The 21324-nt window shown below is 41.5% G+C and overlaps 1 protein-coding gene across 1 annotated transcript; it reads left to right on the top strand.

Moving 5' to 3' along the window:
• Positions 1 to 2164: 2164 nt before the first annotated feature.
• bcl3 (BCL3 transcription coactivator) lies at positions 2165 to 20068 on the top strand. The gene is made up of 9 exons (XM_061081792.1): positions 2165 to 2827; positions 3575 to 3695; positions 10915 to 11023; positions 16080 to 16281; positions 18000 to 18088; positions 18183 to 18260; positions 18591 to 18758; positions 19270 to 19363; positions 19455 to 20068. Exons 1-9 carry the CDS (start codon positions 2362 to 2364, stop codon positions 19571 to 19573), a joined length of 1446 nt encoding a protein of 481 aa, XP_060937775.1. The 5' UTR covers positions 2165 to 2361; the 3' UTR covers positions 19574 to 20068.
• Positions 20069 to 21324: the final 1256 nt, after the last annotated feature.

Below are 21324 nucleotides of genomic sequence, written 5' to 3'. Positions count from 1 at the left end.
AATATTACAGAATAATCAATGTAATATTTTATGAGCTACTTACGTATTTGGAGTTCTGAACTTTTGTCGTTTATAATCGGCACACTTCCCCGGGAAGTTTTCAGAACTGTCCTGGAGCGACTTTTTATTGCATCCTCACAATCTGCTCCATTAAAACGAGAAACACGACAAGCATGAGAGGGAGACACTGACTATGACTCTGCTGATCCAGTTTAGAGTCCTCACTGCAATCTAATGATCATCATCTGTGCATTTAAATTACTGAAGATCATGCATGCTTTGAAAATACCTCTTGTTAGATCTGGTTCCTTCTGATGTAGCAGGCTCACCACTGACTCCACAGCCAAACAGGAGTAGTTGTACTTTTACTTTGTGTCTAAATATAATGAGTTTAAATTGATTATTTCTTTGAGAGTCTCCCTGCACCTTTGCTCTTTTGGCACAAGGGGGCCTCAGTTCATTGTGTTGCATGTGGACAGACCTCATTTGGGCCACTGATGACTTCTCTCATCATCCAGCACTGCTTGAAAATGTTAAAGGTCAGTGTGATCATATTTTCTGTTTATATATCTATCTTCTTATGGATCATTTAACCTCAGCCTCTCATTCATTCGGCAGTGAGCTCTGTCTGATGTTCAGGATGTGGCTGTAAAGTGGGTTGGGGCGTGTTATTCACCCACAATGATACTTTACGCCAGAGGAGACAATGATGGTTGAGTGCCCTGACAGCTGCACAGTATGTTTGTGTAGTGTCAGGGTGTTTTGGGGACTTTAGACACCCGGGCTTGACTTTCCGTTGCCCCGCTCCACACTTCAGTGGAAAGAGGAAAGTCCCAAATTGACCCAGGTAATCAGAGCCTGTTCTGAGGGTGGAGAAGGATATGATTCAAGGCAAGGAGAGGAGGTGTGATTTGTGTGTGTGAGTGTACGTGCAAGCTTGTGCATGCAGCTTCATCTATTGTATTATCGTGATCAGGTTAGATTGCAACATGCAGGATTGTGACATGGCATCAACCGATGAGCGGCTCAGTTTTGATTTTCTCTCTGAGTTTTCCCTTTATTCTGCAGTGGCATATCAACCCGAGAAAACAGAGTTGAGTTAACAATGATCTAATCGAGACACGTGCATCTGATCTAGTGCAACTTGCAAAATCCTCATCCTCAACAGACTTATAAACATCCTGGATGTTAACATGTTGTTTACTTACTATGTTGTGAGTTCACAAATGAGCATATGATTAAAAAGAGTTTAGAGTTTGAAACAGAATCAGATTAACATTTAGATCCCTTGACTCCATCAGAAAAAAAAAAAAAAATTACACTTTTAAAATAGTTTTATTATGTAATATGTAATATTAACCGCGCAAAATGCACGGTTGCAATGACACAACCATACAATTCTGCAAATGTCATGTTTTAAAAGTCACTTTTGCTTAATTTCAACTGCCATGGGGCTACAGTTTACATAAAGGTGCAGCTTTGATTAGCGGAAACATGTTTTAGCTGCAAAAGACATTAAAGCTGTCCAATTATTACTTTGAAATGCATCTAAACTTTTGTATTTGTGTTCATGTTGTATGATCTTAGTTGTCTTTAAGTCTGAGGATGACACAGCATGACTCGACTTGGCACCAAATGTAATATTTACACTTTTAAATCCTACTAAAATCTTTTCTGTACAAAGAAAAGCACATGTTGAAATAAAAAGATCCCTCAGAACAAATCCACTGTGACTTCATATGTTGATGTTAAGAAGTTAAACGTTCATAAGTTGATGTAGCAGCTAAAAAAACACAGTCACCCACATTTAGACCCATTCTGCTCACAGCACCCGAGCTGACAACAGCACTGATCCACATCTCCTGCTTAAATTTCTTGAGAAATTCAGTGCATGTCTTTTTGCAAAACAGTCAAATGTCAGAGAAGTCGGAAACGCAGAGATTGTGATGAATTCAAATCGGTGCTTTCTCTTTTCCTGCCTCACTCAGCATTAATTAAAGAGCCACGGTGACTTCGTTTCGGTTTAAAGTCGCAGCGTCGCGGTGATGAGCGCAGCTGCAGATCTCCACCTGCAGATGTTTCTATAGGTGCGTTGCAGGACACGCGCAATCTGCACCAAACTGCCATTGGCTCTTCTCCGAAAAGAAAACCGAAGCCCAGTGAATCAGTGGATGTGAACGCACACCAGTGACAGGAAAGGAAAGCAGAGTGATGGTTTGACTGGTTTCATGGAGCAGGGAATTGCGCACCGCTGTGCCACTCTCTGGATGGACTGATCCCACAGCTGTCACTGGGCGTCTCTCCAGTCCCGTCTCACCTGAGACTCCTTCCTCGCACCCGGAGCACTTCACCCCCCGGTTGATGCCGAGGATCATGACCATGAACGGGGACCACCGGTGTGTTGCTGCCGCGCCGCTGGATCTGCGCACCACCAACAGGGAGCGCGGGGGCGCCGGGTCCCGGACTCCAGCTGCGTGCACGGGGACGAGCACTTTGGAGACGAGCTGCTCCACGACCAGCAGGAGCTCAGAACCCGGAGCTGCTCGCAAACGACCAGCGGACAATTCCTCCCTCAAACTCCCTTTTAGGAAACGACCGATTCCAGTGGAGCCGGAGACCCGGAGCCGGTCGCCGGAGACCCGGACCCGGTGGCCGGCTCCTGCAGAGACCGGAGAGCGGGTCTCCTCTTTGCAGGACGTGGACTTGGTTCTCCGGGAGAGTTTGACAGGTCGTTTGAATGAACACCGAATCGGAGCAGCAGCGAGTGAAGAACCGGGGCAGAGCGCAGAGGAATACCCCATGCGCCTTCTGCATCCGATGCATTACAGTGAGTACTTCTACATCCAGACACACCAGCACAATATCTTTTTTAAACTGTTTTTTTTTTATTTTTTGCTTTCAATGTTTCATTTTTTTGCAAGCACCTCGTATTTTGAAAATATAAATATAGTTATTTTTATTCCATGCGTAAACTCGCATCAACCACCAACTGTTGCTGCACATTCAATATTTGCAGTGATTTCTGGGATAATTTGATGTTGACATTCCTGTTGTCTTTAGAAACAGAATTAGGATGTTTTGTAAATACACGCACATTGGAGTCACAGTTTAGGTTTCATTAACCCGAGAGACTCTACAGAATAGATTAGTGGTTTTACATGACTGCTGCTGATGGGTTGACTCGTACGATAACAGCACACAGTACACCCTCCTCTCCCACACATTTTTATTTTTGGCCACGATGTTGAAAGCTGATGGAAAAAAGCATCACATTCTCAGCTGATACTATCCAGCAGCTACAGCTGAATCAATGACAAAGTGTCCAGTCAGCATCTTCTCCAGCTCCACCTCTTCACTCAGGCCTCCTGAAAGTAACTGAGCCAGTTAACCAAGTGAACAGTCTGTAGACATAGGCCAACATAAAGGGTTGAACCCTTCCTTATTAGAAAAAAATAACTTGTTACCACGTCAGCCGTTTCATAGTCTGTGTATCAGCATGCTGCCTATACTGTTTCTGTTTCCTCTGTGCCTATACCTTACATGTCTCTCTCTCTCTCTTTCCTTCAATGTAAAGGTCATTACCCAGTGTTCTATGTACCCACGGTCCTGGAGGCCGACCACCCTCTGGCTTACCAGACAGAAAACCTGCTGGCTGGCATCGCTCTGGCTACACATCAAGATGAGGATGGAGACACGTATGTTCACATTTTTTCAAAAGTGGCTTAGATTGAAAATGTGGTCGTCAGTCCACCAGATGAGTCAAGTTCTATGTGCATCATTTACCCATCCATCCATCAATGCATCCATCCATCGATCCATCCGTCCAATATCTAAGTCCCATGCAGTGAATTTAACACATTATTACCATTCATCACATTTCTGAGTTTGTGGTTATTCATGATCTTTCTGTGAAATCCAGCAGAGTCATTGTGATTCATTTTGTTGAGACAGAGCAGACTCACCTCTCATATCCCCCTGTACAGACCGAGATCTTAAACTTGTGATGGACTGTACATGATGAGGCTGTGAATAATGATTTAAAGTTTGATATACAAAATATTCCTTACTTCTAGGAAATGGTGACTCATCACTTCTAAACCCCAGCATAAACGTTACACTCAATTAAAGTTGAAAATTATGACAATACGAGATAAAACTAGACCTCCAAGGCGTAACAGTCCCATTATAAAAAACACATTGAAATTCCCTCGATCATTTTTTTGTTTGGATCTATAATTACAGTCGCTAAATATCAGTCCCCTAAACATGTCCTGTTATTTTCCATGATCCATGAATTATTCTCCAAGAATGTGAAAAAAAAAATATATCTCCCTAATCCAAAATATATTTGGTTCCTCCCTGACTGGTTCCAAAAGGTTTGATGTTAATCCATCCAGTAGTTTTTGGATTATTCTAACCTAAAAATAGATGGACAGTGGTGAAAACCTAACCGCTTTAGTGAAGGTAAGAATCACAAAATATTCTATCCTGAAGGGTTCTGTCAAATCTTCCATCATAAAGTTTCCATACATAGTTTATAGTGTGTCTGCAGATTTATCGCTATATAAACTAAACTAGGCCTTTTTCTGCAGCATCGAGTTTTGGATTTATGATAACGATATACAGGTGTCCTAGTAAATAACTACAGTGAGCCAGCATGTAGCAGGACATTGAAACTGAGGCGGTTAAAGACAAATAACTCCACTGTTCATTTAAACATTCACGCTTCAGCTCTTCCTCCTGTAAAATATTAAAAACTGGATGTTGAAAAGAGACCTCTGAGGTTTCATAGCTGCTTACCAGCCAGTGTCAGACATTTCAACTTATCGGCTCCCTGCAGGTTTGAGACTTGTTTGTTTTACGTGGAAACCAAAGTGAAAGTGGAACGGTCCCATTAAATAACATGTCACAGAATGTGACTCACCGGGCTGGACTCAAACATCTCCGGCCTGACCTCATAAATACATAAAGGCTCTCACTTTGCACAACCAAGATGCGGTTTATGAGACGTTGGTGATATCATCTCAGCGCCTCTGTCATGATATTGAACAGTTATAGTCACTGACCCTTCTCTTGCTCAATGCAATTCTTTTCTGTGGTTTCACTTCCTTTTGGGAAACTGGTTTAGTGTAGATCAGGAATGATTCACAAAGGGGTGATGGAGACTTTGATCTAACACATTAAACTTGAAAGTTGAGTTGTCAGATATTATCTAATGCGTGCACGTATGAATTATAATTTTCAGTTGACTCGTCTCTCAGGGTGTTCAAAGGGGGGGGGGGGGGGTTAGAATACTGTACGCAGGACGGAGCTGTTGAGACCACATGAATGCAAATATTAAACTTTAACGCATGGTTACTTTACTTTGTCTAAAGGTTCAACACCCGCCTACGCACTAACTGAAACGACAAACTGACACAAGGCCGCACACTCACCCACACACACACTATACACATGCATCGATCATCCCTTACAAAGAGTCATGTGACTGAAAAGGTAGCAGGTCCAAGAATCAAATGGAGCTTTGATGTTGTGGTGTAAATGGAAAATTGCATAATTTTCATCCATTGAAAACAAACTCGTGATGACCAACATCAAACAGAAACATAACATAAGTCCTGTGACATATCACAGCCGCTTAGTGTCTTGTGTTATATTTACTTCAGGGAATCACTGTGATATGTCTGCTGCTGACACAAACTGGCAAGAGCATTAGTTTCAAATGTGCACCAATATATTGATGGCTTGTTTAACAGTGCAGCCAACCCTTGTTTAATTTTTCAGGTTCACCGGCATAATAAATTGCTGCCACTCTTACAAATATGTAGAATACATTTGCATGGCCGGCACAGGAACTGCAATGAATATTATCTTTAGATTCAGGCAGAAAAAAGACGACTGCAGTTCATTCTTCACCTTCCCTTAATGAAGCAGATTCACTTTTAAATCCCTTCATGGTTTCGGCTCCCTTTTATATTTCAAAAGCTTTGATACTTCGGACAATCAAAAAGTGATGCATGTCTCAACATCCAATGGGAGATCACGCTTTTATGGTTTTGGCTCAACGTCACACTGGCATTTTTATAGTTTTTTAAATATATCTTTATTTTAATGTTTTATCGTCTGATTTGTTACATTGCTGAGTTGTTCTACATTTCTATGATTTGCCTGTAAAGCTCCTTTTAACTCCTTGTAAGTTGCTATAGAAACTACGTTTATTATCATGATTATTATCTTCACAATGCAACAGAGCTGCAGTGGTGTGACTTCTCAAAAATCTTGCTGCTCTGTAATGAAGCTGAGACCTCTTCAAGGTTGTGCGGTACCTTATAGCTTTGTGGTTGTTTGAATCTTTGTGTGAATTCTGCAGACAGAAAGAGTCTCAGCCCCCCGTCCCCTCTCACACTGTATGTATATGAGTGTGTGTGTTTGCGTGCATGTATGTATAATGAGTGATGGTGATAGGCGCTGTCTCTTACGTCAATGTCAGTGCATGGTCTGTTCTCAGCGCCTCTGAGCACCTTAGTTTCGGGAAAACCAGTGAACGCTCACTTTAAAAAAAGTGTTTGTGGTTTTTCTCAGGTGTCTGGGTCTCTTTTCTTCTCTGTGTTTTTAAATGAATGGGCTCAAAAAAACCAAACATCCGCTTCTTACTTCCTCATTTACCGCTTTCTTTCTATCTGCTTCATCTCTCTCTCCTTTTCTGTTGTGCCACTTGCTTCTCCATAATTACTTCATGTGTGCACCTCATGTGCAGCCTGTGTGTGTTTTTTTCATCTTTAAGCTCCTTCAAACAAATGCACAGGTTTCCCGTCAGTCAGTGGATTTACATGCATTCATGGGATTTTATGCAGAGTTTGCAAACACTTAATACAAACACCTTGCAGACCAAGATACTGTTAGAACTGGCATGTACCAAAAACTTAAACAGTATTTTGGATTCTGCACTAAGCCAGATTTACACATTTGTCTCTCAGAGGAAACCAAAAATAACACTAAAGGGTACAACCACACACACACACACACACACACACACACACACACACTCACGCGCAAACACATGAAGTAAATGCTAACCTCTGTGTGGCAACAGGATAAGAATCGTTCCATAAAGCTGAGTTTTAGATAGTCGTGTTTTCCTCGTACACCATCTCATTGTATATTAGTATTTACTAAACATAAAGTTCAGCAGAGTTTGACGGTAAAGTCAATATAATAATAAAAAGTCAAGGAAGTTTTATTTTAATTCATCCTGAGTGGGATATGAATGTTTTAAATAAATTCCATGGCAGTGCATTCAATTGTTTTGGAGACATTTAACTTAAAACCACAAATGTCACCTCCACGGTGGCGCTAGAGAAAAAGGGTCAAGAGGTCACAAGGTCACATCTGGGACCATGAATGGCTTCAGATCATTTTCTGCCCATCCATCTAGTAGATGTTAAGATATTTGTCCGGTTGAGTGAAAATGCGACCTGCTGGTGTTGCTAGATGAAAAGTTAGGTGATCCTCACTGTCGGTAGGATTCATCCTCTGAGAACCATGCATATCTGTGGCAAATGTCATAGCAATACATAGAGTTCTGTTGATATTTTTTAAAAACTAATTATGAGATTGCTGGCTGGATGTATGAGTCCGAGTCGTCTGTGGACATTGCTGATGTGATGTTTTCCGTATATGTTCAGAGTTTGCCTTAGCATTAAGATCAACTCCACTACACCATAGTCTGTAAATAAAGATGGACGACATGAAAGCTCCCCAAACGTGAAACCAAATAATCCTGATTGCCCCCCTGTGGCTGACTGCCGTATAGGTAATGAACCCTGCTTTACGTTTACTTAACTTTTCTGGTAAGTCCAATTTTTTTTTTTACAAACTCCAAATTATGTTAATAGCACAAATGGCTGGAACTGTATCCGGTGTATTTTGGCTTCAGTTTGGCCACAACAGGAGCAAATGTTGACGCGTCATTCGTCTTTATATATATTGTCTACATATGGACTACACACACACTCTTTTCACTGAGAGTATTACAATGAAATGTATTGTGCTAGATTTTTTTTATAATTGAACAATATTCCTTCACCTCAGCAAGTCTGGACGTCGCATCGTTCTTCGAGTAAAGACTTCACAATGGGACCTAAGCTGTCCTCTCTTGACAAGTGGACTGTGGTGTGTGTCCGCTTCTCTTTTGTTTACTATTCGCACACACGCATTGACACATCGTCCCGTCACTCAGCTGCTCCACAGACCACAGGACATGTAAGGATCTCAGTCCCACCGTACAGTCTGGCTGTGTCCTTTCCCCTCCATACCAAACAGGATACCACAAGTACGCTGCCTTCTCTTTCTTTTCTTTGTTTGCAGTCTGTGTTTTCTCTCACACACAAACACACGCTTACACTGAGGCTGACTGTGTTAATGCGGCGAGCTCGTGGACTCCTGCCTGCGTCAGTGCCGCTGTGCCTGAGGTTATCTGGGGCTGTGGTCTGCCCCACTTCCAGGAACTAGAAACAGTACAGTTTCATCTTAAGAGAAAAAGAGAGAGATGGATGCAGATAAAAAAAAGAGAGTAGAAGAGATGCAGATGCAGAGCCACTTCATGGCGATATGAAGTCATACGCTGATAACAGAGTTCAATGCTTCGAGAGTTCATGAGCTCTGATTCAGTTGTTATTCACACTGTCAAACTGCAGCTGGCGTTTGGCTTCTGTTCGTCAGAGCATATGATTATCACCTCTCAAACACTTCTCCTGGTGGGCAGCTGCTAGTTTGTACAGTAAATAGGAGAAGGATTTTTTTCGAGACATAGTTGCTCACTGTGATGATCTCAGTTACAGGAACAGGGACCAACCGTTCTGCTTTTTTGCTCTGATGTCAGGAGCAAATCATCTGATTCTTTATTGCAGTTGCAGGTCCTATACCCTCTTGCACTGCCACATTTAAGCTTTCTGCTGTGGAGCTGATCCTCATGCCTGCGTATGCATTCACGCAAATATACACATGCACATACAGTCAACTCTCAACTCTCAAATCCCATTTCTGTTTTTAGCACGTTGTATTACTGTTTAATTATATACACAGACATAGATAGTGTCTTTCTTTTCCTGCCACCACTGAGTGTGTGTTGGCACCTGCTCAATCCTTCAGTTTAATATACCACAGGTATAATTCTGTTCACACATGCCTCCTCCTGTAAGTTGTCAAAGAGGATTCGTAAGGAATACACACATTCTGTGATATACTTTATGTGGTATAGGAAGAGATTATTAGAGTGATGTGTAACAGCCTGCAGCAAAAAGCTAATAAGGACTGAAGCTAGTTCCATAGAACACAGGATGTTAACATTTTGTATGGACATTAGTATAATATATTTCTTTACGTGGCTGTTGTTTCCTCAGAGGTTTTTAATTGAAATGGTTTCTTGCAGGAACTCATTATTTCTTAATGACTCTGTGTCAGTGGGACACAAGCCGAAGGGAAGTGGTGCAAGTGCTGTTGTCATTGTGAGAACTCAGATTCTATGCAGGGGTATTTTCAACTCATTCTCAAGAAGCGTCCTTGCATCCTGTCGCTCAGTTATACCGTTTTTCTGATAATGCCTTCTCCATTGGATGAAGCTGATTCAGTAAAGACTCAGAAAGCCCCCTGTCAAAAAACCCATAGGGCTTAATGGCTGGATTTCACAGCACAGATAGAGGAGAAAGAGTGCTGCCATTGTTACCAGCAACAGGAAGTGACATAAAACCAGTCTGACTGTTACTGGAAGCTGCTTCTTCTGACAGCATGAGAAAGAACAAAAAAAAACATGTGACAACTGCTATAGTGTTTTCTACAATGTGCCCTCCCCCCCGCTGCAGTTTCCTGCTCTTCCCTGTCCTAAACTTTGGCCTCAGTTTGTTCTTTCGCTTCATGTTCAGACCACAGATATAGGTTTCCCCTTTAGTCTTGATAAGGATGTGATAAGAAAACATGTGAGTCAAGTCTGGCACCTGTGGAGCTCCTCGTTACAACCGCCAGATCATTTAGATTAAGTGGAATTTGCTGCTCTGATTACAAAGATAGGTTTTTACTTTTGAGGCCATGAAGCAAGAGTTTTTCAGGCCATTTTAGGGATAACAAATATAGTTAATCTGTTTAAAGTTGTCTGGCTCAGTCCAAAGCTGACCAGCCACCTACCAACGGCACCTCAAAATTTGAATTTAATTTGTTTTATTGTCATTGCACAACAATAGAAGCAATCATGTAACAAACATTAGAGAATTTTACAAATATGAACAATATATAAATTCATAAATAATATAAAAATATATAAAAAATAAGAGTATTGGTTTAAAAATAAAACCTATGCGGCTTGTATGCACAAATTGAAGGTGATGTTGGATGTTACATGGAAGTATATACATGTTATAAGCAATCATATAAGACATATTTTAGTGTAAAAGCTTTACAAATACTCTGGCATTTAACCTCTGTTTAACCACAACCTGACGCAATCATCAATGAGACACAGGCTAATGTAACTTGTACTCTCATGTTTAATGGATTCCCTGGAGACTATGATCTGGCTTTTCTGGGATTTGACATCTTTGTACTTATATTTCATCTTGTGAAGCACCGTGCAAGACTGGTGTTGAAATGTGCTATAGAATTGAAAATTAATATTATTGTTATAATATAATATTTTTCCGAAAAGGTGAAGCGGAATATTTGACCAACTCTGCTGTCATGATGCAGTTCACTAGGTTTAACAGACACACACAGAGACTTGATTGAACTATGCTATAACTATGATGAAGAAACAGTGTGTCAGTGGAACAGAATGTCAGGAAAACTGTGACCTGTCTAAATTCATTTGTGTTCCAGCTTTTAGTGTAAAGTTCTTCAAGTGCTATTTTTTGTTTTTCGTCACAGAGCTCTCCATATAGCTGTGGTGCAGGGGGAGCTGGCCATCGTCTGCACACTGATCCATCTGCTGCTGTGGGCTCGCAGAGGCCTCGATGTCTACAACAACCTCCGTCAGGTAAAACATACGTGCACGCATTCACACACACACACACATACACACACACACACACACACACACACACACACACACACACACACACACACACACACACACACACACACACACACACACACACACACATACATACTATTCTACCTCTTGCAGATGCAGAATGAACAAATTTACATTTCATGCAAACTTCCATCTTCCTTTTCAATGAGAAAACCATCTGATACACGTTTCATTTCTGTTTTCTAACACACACAACAGAGGTCTCAGCACCAGTCAGTGTAACGTGATGAGAGTCAGGTGATGTGGGTCCCCCGCCTCACCCCTCTGATAGCCATGATATGGAAAAGAGTGAAAGAGGAAGTGTCTTGATTTCCTCCTCGTCTTGCACGCTGTTATGCATACTCATCATGGACGGTTTATGGTTATTGGGTGGAATTCACCCTTCCACCTGTTCTTCCATGCCCATGCTGGGAAGGACCGCACGTGATTTCCAGGGTTCTCTTTTTATAGTGCACATGGTTTTCTAGTGCTTATTATCTCTACAGGGATTTTTCAGGGTTGGTGCATATAGAATTCACCATTATTTGGCAAGAGAACCCAGATCCCATCGTGCAAAGTGTGACTCATCACTCTTAACCCGTGGCTTGGCCTTAACTGAAAAGATATGAACTGAAATAAAATATAAAGACGTGAATGGCATTCCGGGTTATATTTGTTGCTGGCTATTTAAGATGACATTTATGGACCTAATGAACTTTCACTGAGGTGATAATGACATAACACACTGTTCCCTTATATAAACAGTAACCTCAACGTGAGGGATTAGCTGCGGTGTACTTTACTGAAGTTTGTGTACAAGGAATTGGCCCGAGTGTTTCCCAATCCAGGGCTGTCCCAGCCGCTGGCCTTAAGCCCACGCTTCCATAGTCTCCTCCCCTCTGTTGACTCCACCTAGTCCTCATACTCTTCCTCTGCGGGCTGCCAGCATTTCTCTCTTTCATCCTGCAGCAGAGAAATCACCTGAGCCGTGCAGAAGTTGTTTCTCAAGGCTGGGGTTTCACACCACACAGGACACCACGGCCCTGCTTACCAGAAATAACGCTGGTGGTATCATTGGTTGTTGTCTTTCCTCAGAGCATGAGGCCTGTCGGTATGGGTTTTGCGATATCCTGTTTCTCACGCACGCACTCATGCACGCAAACACGCACGCACACACACACACACACGTACACAAACTCTCTTTTCACACATAACAGCTATATGCAGTTAGAACCAAAAAGGGAGATTTTCAGGCAGAGGTCCTATCAGAGTCATTTGCCTACCAGATTGTGTGGTTTTGAACTGAACACGAGGATGCATAAAGAATGCACTTATTAAAACGAGGCCATGCAGGGAACTTTCTACTTTGTAAAACCTTTTCTTTTTTTGTCGCAGGGACCCGAGCACATTTTCTGGCAGCGGCCAAGTTCCCAAAACATGAAGCGAAATGAAAATACCTCTTTTCCAATATCGATGACAGGTCCTGAGTTTCTGTGGTTTGCTTATGGAACTTTTTGACAGAGTGTTACTATCAGTACCGTAACTGAACAATAGTGCAGCACGCGATTTGAAATACTATGACGGTATGAGTTCAGCTGTTTGATACTCCCACACTTGATCTGCAATTGGTTCAGCTACACAAACACATGTTAGTTTGTGGATTTCTTGCTGCACAGCTGATGGTGGAGTGTGTGGCAGACCTGAACCCCCCCCCCCCTCCCCCTTGGGGCCACCCACACTAAAGCATGTGCTGATGATCATGTGCTCGAGATTAAACACATCCACTGAAGCGCTTCTACAATGCAGGAGATGATCTGCAGCTTCTTCTGTGACGTTGCCATAAGTTGCCAAACTTTTTTACATTCAGAGTCATTTAAATTCAAATTCATTCTTTCTTGTTGTTTATGTGCATGTTGATGTGATGCAATTGTATTTGTTTTCTTAGCGTGTTTGTCTTTGATGGAGTGTGTGTTCATGAGTGACACAACTGCGCGTGTTAGCTCTTCACTATCCTCGTTCTGAGAAGTCACATGACAACCCCCCCCCCCCCTCCTTCCCCTTGCTCTAGGCTGTTTCTACCTTGAGCTGAGGTTCTGACGGTAGTTTCAAGGGACTTTCCCTTCCTTCTCTCTCTCTCTCTCTCTCTCTCTCTCTCTCTCTCTCTCTCTCTCTCTCTCTCTCTCTCTCTCTCTCTCTCTCTCTCTCTCTCTCTCTCTCGCTCGCTGTGTCGCTCGCTCGCTCGCTGTGTCTCTCTATCCGTCACTACCATGCTTTTTTTCTCTTTTCATATCCGTCACTGCATAGATCTTAAGAGGGTTCTGGGTTCTTAATCGTAACAGATCAACCGACTGATGCTATCTGGGTAACCGTCAACATTGCTGACGTAAGAGCCGGTGTTATTTTTTTGAGCATCAGGACTGTCTTTGCCCCCAAGGGTTCACTGCAAAAAAAAGTATTTGTCTCTTCCCGTCCACCTTTCTTTGTGTTTGTCACAAGCCCGGAGCTATACCCAGAAGCCTCCTCTCGTCTCTTCTCTTCTCTTTTCTTCTCCTCTCATCATCTCTCTACATTCATGTCGCTCTGCTCATTTCGCAGGAATGTGTGTGAGAGGACAGACACGAGGGAAAGAGAAGGGATTTTCCCTTGTTATCCTGTCTTTCCCCAGTATACTCCCCTCTGACGCTTCCGCTTCTTCCTCATTCCTCCACTTCTCCACCCTGCAACCCGCTTTGCTCTCTTCCCGCCCTTCCTCTTATCTTTGCTGGATTTTTGTTTTAGTCACTTTGAAATCCTTTACAGGAAGCCACTGCTAGACCTTGCCAACTCTGAGAGGTCTGGTTTAAAAGGCCTTAAAAGGCATTAGTGTGGAAGGTAGTTCTGGAAGCGATTCAAGAGGATACTACTACAAGAGTTTCTTCATGCTGTATAAAATAGTGTTATAGCTACTTTTACTTTTAGTTATGTTTGATTAAAAATGGATGCAAAATTTCACAGGGGAGTGCACACGTGTGTCTGTGTGTGTGTGTATGTGTGTGTGTGTGTGTGTGTGTGTGTGTGTGTGTGTGTGTGTGTGTGTGTGTGTGTGTGTGTGTGCGTGTCCGTGTGTGTGTGTGCGTGTGTGTATATGTTGTCCTATCGGTAAACATGTATGTGACTCACAGGATTCAGGGAAAATGGAGCTGAAGAGAAGAACACTGACGGAATTCCACTGCCTGACTACATTTTTTAAATAGTCTTTACTGGAACAAACCCCCAGTGTGCACATACACACACACACACACACACACACACACACACACACACACACACACACACACACACACACACACACACACACACACACACACACATACACACACACACACGCGCACACACACACACACACACACGCACACACACACACACACACACACACACACACACACACACACACACACACACACACACACATACACACACACGCGAAACAGTAAAAGTGAAACCTAGAACAGCAATCTGTTCCTGATTCCTGATATTATTGTCTAACCCAAATAGCAGCTAAAAACTTCAGGTTAAAGAAAACTTCCTTTATGACACAACAAATGTATTTCGGAAATGAATAGCGAGCTGCTGCAGCGCTGCCCCCGACCAGAGGTGATTCAATTATCTACAGGATGATACACGCTGACCTCACCCAAAGGAACATCCTAGATTGCTCAAGTGATTTAAATCAGCGCTTCATCATTCATCCAGGCAAGCACCCAGGAAACATGTGTATTTCCCCTCATTTTAGCCTTTGTGTCCCAGAACAGGTTCGTCCTCATTTAAAATGAACCACAGTCTCGTGGTGCAGCTGATGTTCTTTGATATACGGGGAAAAGGTTTCATCTGTGACACAGACCTTATGTGCACGTCTTAATTGTTGACAACTATGATTAGCGTGTGTAAGTGAGGCGTGTTCGTATACATGCGGGAAAAGGCCCATAACATGTGTGAACCTGTTTCTCATTGCATTTCATAATTTAAACGGAGGTGGTTCCTTGTTTATTTATTTTAGGCGGTGGCTGTTCTTTCGGGCATTGTTTTATTGAGTCTCTGACCTTTAACCTGTACAACAGGTTGAAGAAGAAAGGAAGCCTTTACCAGAAATAATCACACTCTTCCTCCATCTATGCTTACTGGTATTTTGTACTTCCCCCATGAAATCTTCACTTCATATATGTACGAATTAAAAAAACGCATTTAAGATGCTGGTTGGCACAGCGTTATGTTGACAAATAGTTTGTCTCGGGTTTATTGAATTCTCATTATCAAAATAAAAAAGTAACATGCAATAAGTTGTGAAAATATGTTTATCATTTTTTTCACTCTCTTCTTCACAAAGAACATTTTGTTCTGAAAGCCAGCAAGATCTATTATAGCCTTTTCTTGACAGAAGTTGCTTTAATCAAACATAGTGTTATTATTCCAATGTGTTTAACCTGTTAAATCTGGATTTTTTTTTAAATAGTAAAAAATAATGTTCCCTGTTTTGTTTTGTAGTTTTCAGTTGCTGCTACAGTCTAGCTAAGTTAATTGTCTCCTTATAGCCGCATACTCACCAGAGAGCAAACATATGTATTTCCAAAAATCTCAGTGCATTCCTATGATGGAGTTTTAACTTGGAGATTGTCAACAAAAAAAGGCCAAGGTCGGTGGAGCAAATTATTACATTTGGTAGCAGTGAGGATCTGGGATTTCCACTCTGACACTTTATAGTTATTAACAGTGACACTAATACTGTTTTACAAAACATTGGCATCTACACAGAGACTAAATCTATTAATATCAGATTGCAAGAGAGGAATGATTTCTATGAAGACAGTAGAGAGAGGGTGTATTGTTCAGCATCAGTCAGGGGTTCACGCTCTCTGAATACCATCCAGTGTGCGCTGCAGTGTGAAAAATGAAAACTACTTTGAGAGGCTCTATATTGCTTTTTATGGTCATGGAGCTGAAGCTCTCCACTTTGTCTGAAGTGTCCTTTTCGCTCTTGTTCCAGACTCCTCTTCACCTGGCAGTGATCACCCAGCAGGCAGAGATAGTGGATGTTTTGCTGAAGGCGGGAGCCGACCCCACGGCCTTGGACCGTAACGGCCAAACAGCACTCCACCTCTGCTGTGAATACAACCAGCGTGAATGTCTCTCTGTGGTGCTCTCTCGTGCCTCCTCCCCTGTGTGCTTGGAGATCAGAAATTATGAGGGTGAGTTGTGGTAAGATCGGCTCTTATAGCTCGTCTCATTAAGCGATTTAACCGGATTAAGGCTTAAGATTGTTCAAAACCATTTCCTCTTCAGTGATTTTCCTATGACTAATTGGATGAATAAATGCCAAAAACCATTATTAAATAAATCCTAAATACATTTAGATTAAAGAAATTGAATAATTGTAATGGAAATAGGTTTAAGGCATCATCATCAGTTTACCTTTCCCCATACAGACACCCATAAAATAGCAATTTACACTAAGCAGACAAGCAGAGAAATGGGCAAATTCACAACTAATAACCAGAGAGCTATGACAAAAGTAATAGCTATGATATTATCATCCCTATCCAATGATGAAATATTGGTTACCGCATAGACTGCCTCTCTGGGGTCGGTACATGCAAGTTCAGTTAGTGATATAGGGAACATGAACCCTTGTTCAGAAGGGTAGGTTTGGATGGTTTGGGTGCAAGCAGATAAGAAAGAGGACTTTTGCTCCCTCTGTGGTTTGGTGTCAGTTTAGTGTCATTGTGTCAGTTGGCCACAGTAACGTCTGCCAGGTACCGGCACAGAAAACTGCACATCCACGTCTGGATGATGGACAAAAGCCCCCAAGACACACAGGCTCCTCTTACTATTATCTGTAATTTCCATAACTCAGGTGCTGAGTTTGTATGTTGGGATCAGAGCTAATAACACAAGACTACATCAAGTGAACAGCTAACTCTTCCTTCTTTCATTAAAATTCAGAGAGTTAAGGCCCAGGCAAGACTTGATTTAAGCTATTATGTCCAGCAGGTTTGATAATAATAAGATTCTTAATTACATTTTCTCATGTCTCTCAGAAACGTCTCTTAGGCAGTTGAGATTATTGACAATGCTGGTTTGAGTCCAAAGAATAAAGAAGAAAAATGTCTGTTAGTACGACAAAGAACTGAGTCTTCTGCTTATCAATGAAACCTCTCGGCCTCTCCGATCATGTCACTATCATTTAAAGATATAATATGTCCCAATTCTTCATTAAAATGTCTATAAACAACTGGACCTTTACAATAAATTTTGTTGACTTGTTTACTTACATTACAAAATGTTTACCTTTCAATTGAGTCATATGCCCTTTACACATGGATTTGTCCAACTCTGCTGTAACTTCCGCGACATATGATGAAGGGAAAACACACAGTTAGCCAGTCGGGTGTTTTTTCCCTTCCACTGTTTGTATTGGCCACTCGTAATGGATCGCAAATTATTTGTTGCCCTTTGCTGTGTAACGTGAATAAAACTTTAATACATTACCTATCTGTGAATGTAACGTGCGCCTGAGTTGCAGTGGTGGTGAAAACAACAAATCCCATGATCCCACTTTGCTTCACAATATCATCAAACCAGGCCTTTTGCTACTGTTTTAATATAGAGACCCCCAGTGGTGGAAAGTAACATACATTAAATGTGTGTTACAATATATTATCCTTCACTTGTCATGTTCAATTCTTTAATGTTTTTGAAACCACTTATTTGCCCTTGTTTGTAAAATGAGCTGTAAACTGCTTTACCTATTAGAGTTAATACCGAGTGTTGAGTGAACATGTTTGCAAAGGGGTGAGACCTGCAGTGTGTGTGTGTGTGTGTGAATATACGGGATGTGTATGAATACAGTATGTCCTGAACATGTGTATTTGCTCAGTGTAAAACTCGGCTACTGTTTTGTTCTCAGGTCTGAGCCCCCTTCATCTGGCTGTGCTGCGGGGCCACAGGGATTTAGCCAGAATGCTGCTGGACGCAGGAAGCGACATCAATGCAATGGTGAGTTCAGCAATGACCTAGTTTCACAAATATAAGATTTACCGTCTCTGTATTCACTGACTTTTTTCCCTGTGGTGTTTTTCTTTCTTATCAGGACATCAAAAGTGGCCAGAGTCCTCTCATGCACGCAGTTGAGAACAATAACGCAGACATGGTCCACTTCCTCATTGAGGTAATGAGGGTGTGTGGGGAGACGAAGGGTTGTGACTCAGCTGTATTTGATCAGTCAGGTTCCAGTTCATCAGCTGCATACACACTTCATCATTCATTTTATTTTCTAGCTGTCATATAAGACTTTCAAAAATGTCTCATAGGTTAGAGTTTTATTCAAATGGATAGAATAGATAAATAGAACACAGAGTTTAGAGATGTATCGTATGGACAAAATAATCTTTTCTCCATGGCTGTATCTTTTATTTCACTGTCTTTGCTCAGCCGTATATGTAGGTGGTTTCCTTTGTGAATCACATCCCTGTAACCCTCTTTTGTTTTTCTGTGGCAGAACGGCTGTGATGTCAACGGCCAGTCATACAGTGGGAACACGGCCCTGCACGGCGCCTGTGGCCGCGGCCAGGTTGACACGGTGCGGCTGCTGCTGAAGAGCGGAGCCGACAGCAGCCTCAAGAACTACCACAACGACACGGCGGTGATGGTGGCCAGGAACAAGAAAGTGAGTGAGGGCACGAAAGAGAAGAATATGCATAACACTCTGATAATCCATTCTTTTATGGTATTATCTGTTTTCAGCTCTTTTATGATTGCGAGTTGCTGCTTCGGCAAAATTCAGAAAGCAGTGAATCCCCGAATGAGGTTACCAGATTGGCAGTCAACAACTTCCTTGAAAATGTCAAAACTTCCAATCACTCACTGTTACCTCATGACGGGAAAATCCCATCCATTTATTTTGTTTGTACTTTAGTTTTCTCAACCACAAATGTAATCAATTTCAAACTCTACTTGACTCAGCTCTGGTCAGGAGGGCAGAGGAAGAGATGATTACAGCCAAAAATGTCAAGTAACTGTGTGTATTCTTCCCTCTAGAGGCAAGACTTGAATGGTGCACAGATTTTTTTTTCTTCCCACCAGTGTTATACTGCTGTGAGCTCAAGTGCCATTTTAGTAGATCACCCTCACCGTAGGTCATGCACACAAGGGTGTAACAGATTTCAAATGTTTTCCAGATCGCAGATGTGTTACGAGGGAGAGGCTCCAAGCTCATGAGAGATCAGCACAGTGTGTCGGTGTCGCCACATGGGAGCCACTTGTCGGAAAATGGTGAGGGCATGCACGCAGTTACTCGCATGAGGACCCTCATAAATCAGTGAAATAGAAGAATTTAATATGTGTCCTCTGCCTCTCCTTCAAGGGTCCCCGTCTCCCAGCCAGAGTCGCGGGTGTTCGCCTTTGAGTAGGCCACACACGCCCCATCGTAGCACATCCCACTCGCCAAAGACTCCACCTCTGCCTGTATTTCCATTATACTAGCTCAAAGTTATGTCCAACAGCAACTTGCAACTACCTCTACGTAGCCGACCAAATACGCAATCAGACTTCAGTGCCCGAGAGGACAGAGCAGGGGAAAAGTGCAGCCAAATGAGAAGACTGATCAGCACGTGAAATCTGACTTCCCCACAAACTGGACCTCTTTTCCTGGACCTCATGGCAAGAGACGATCATAACTCAGGGCTCTTCTTTGGCCTTGATGGGTGGACATCTCATCCATCTGCTGTAGTGGACACTCTCCTACTGACAGTGAGACAACTGCTCACCTACAGACTGCTGCAGATCTTTTATTTGAAGTTTTAAGTCCTATTGTTCGGCTCAACGATGTTACTTGACAAATATTGCACAGTCAACCCTTTATTTCTGCAATTTTGCCCGCTGTACTTTTTATGTCTGTGTGCGTTGTGCCTTTAGGTGTGTGTGTTGTTTTATCACAAAGGTTGTAGATATTTTTTGATATAAAATCTGTCCATCACATTCACTTTTTGTCTTTTTTAACAAATGTATTCATATGTACAGACATTGCCAATATGTGCTCACCACAAAACAAATATTTTAAGTGACAGGGCTGTTAAATAAACAGACATGTGGAGGAATAAATATTAATTATATACAAAGTTATAACATGTAAAAATAAAACAGTACGTACAAACATTATGTCTAAAGATTATATTAAACATTATTACAAGTAAAAGAGGAAAGGAAAGAAAAAGGGGGAAACAGTTTCATTTTACTCATTTGAAAGTTAATTGTGCATTTCAACACTTTTTGTAACTATTGAACTTAAAATCATTTTAATTCTGAGATAAATCCTGTGAAATCATGGGCTCTTGTTTGTTACGTGTGTGGATGTGAAATTTACTCTACAGAATAATTGAGTTTAAAATGAAGTCAGTTATTATTCTCATATTTAAAATGCGTTTTTTATTTTAAATTCTCTAACACTAAGGTAAGACAAGATTTACACAATATACAATCCTTGAAACGACTCCAAAAAGTAATTGCATATATATTGAATTGTAAAATAAGTCTGTTAAAGAATTTTGTTCATTTGTATTCAATATGCGACATAGATTAGTTGGATATATATTGTGTAGCCTTTGATGTGCTCTTATGGGTGGTACATTAGTCAGATAGATAGATAGATAGATAGATAGATAGATAGATAGATAGATAGATAGATAGATAGATAGATAGATAGATAGATAGATAGATAGATAGATAGATAGATAGATAGATAGATAGATAGATAGATACTTTATTGATCCAGAGGTAAATTTAGCACACAAAACAGTCAAACACAAGAACATAAGAATAATCAATTTCAATAGGGCCTCCCACTGGAGGTGCTCGGGCCCTAATGAAAGGTCAAAATGAGTCACGAATAAGTTCAATGCACTGAGATGAAAGTCTCGCCCCCAGAACTACTTCAAAGCTGTCACTGTAAACAAGTAATGTGCTAATGGAGATACTGACAATACAAATACTTTAACAAGAAGCCAAATGTAAATATACATTTTAAAGATAAATATGAAACAACAATAATAGACTTAAGTTGTGTTACACCTTTCAAAAACACGGTTACAAGGTGGTTTACAAGTCAAAAAAGCAAACGACAGGAAACAATTAACAAAGGCAAATAATAGAAGGCAATCAAAGCAGGTTGCAGATCACAGCGCATTAAAGGACAAATACAGATACAGTAATAAAACGTGTTAGTGGTCCTTTGAGTC

The sequence above is a fragment of the Limanda limanda genome, chromosome 11, assembly GCF_963576545.1.
Source record: "Limanda limanda chromosome 11, fLimLim1.1, whole genome shotgun sequence".
In the NCBI taxonomy this organism is placed as follows: Eukaryota; Metazoa; Chordata; class Actinopteri; order Pleuronectiformes; family Pleuronectidae; genus Limanda; species Limanda limanda.
The sequence above is the reverse complement of the archived record's forward strand: the minus strand, read 5'-3'. Positions and strand labels throughout refer to the sequence as shown.

What these genes read in the sequence shown, in the direction of transcription:
- bcl3 (XM_061081792.1), top strand. Translation starts at nt 2,362, where the DNA reads ATGCCGAGGATCATGACCATGAACGGGGACCACCGGTGTGTTGCTGCC. An exon ending in TCTGCATCCGATGCATTACA is followed by an intron (nt 2,828 to 3,574) that starts GTGAGTACTTCT and finishes TTCAATGTAAAG; the next exon opens with GTCATTACCCAGTGTTCTAT. An exon ending in GGAGATCAGAAATTATGAGG is followed by an intron (nt 16,282 to 17,999) that starts GTGAGTTGTGGT and finishes TTTTGTTCTCAG; the next exon opens with GTCTGAGCCCCCTTCATCTG.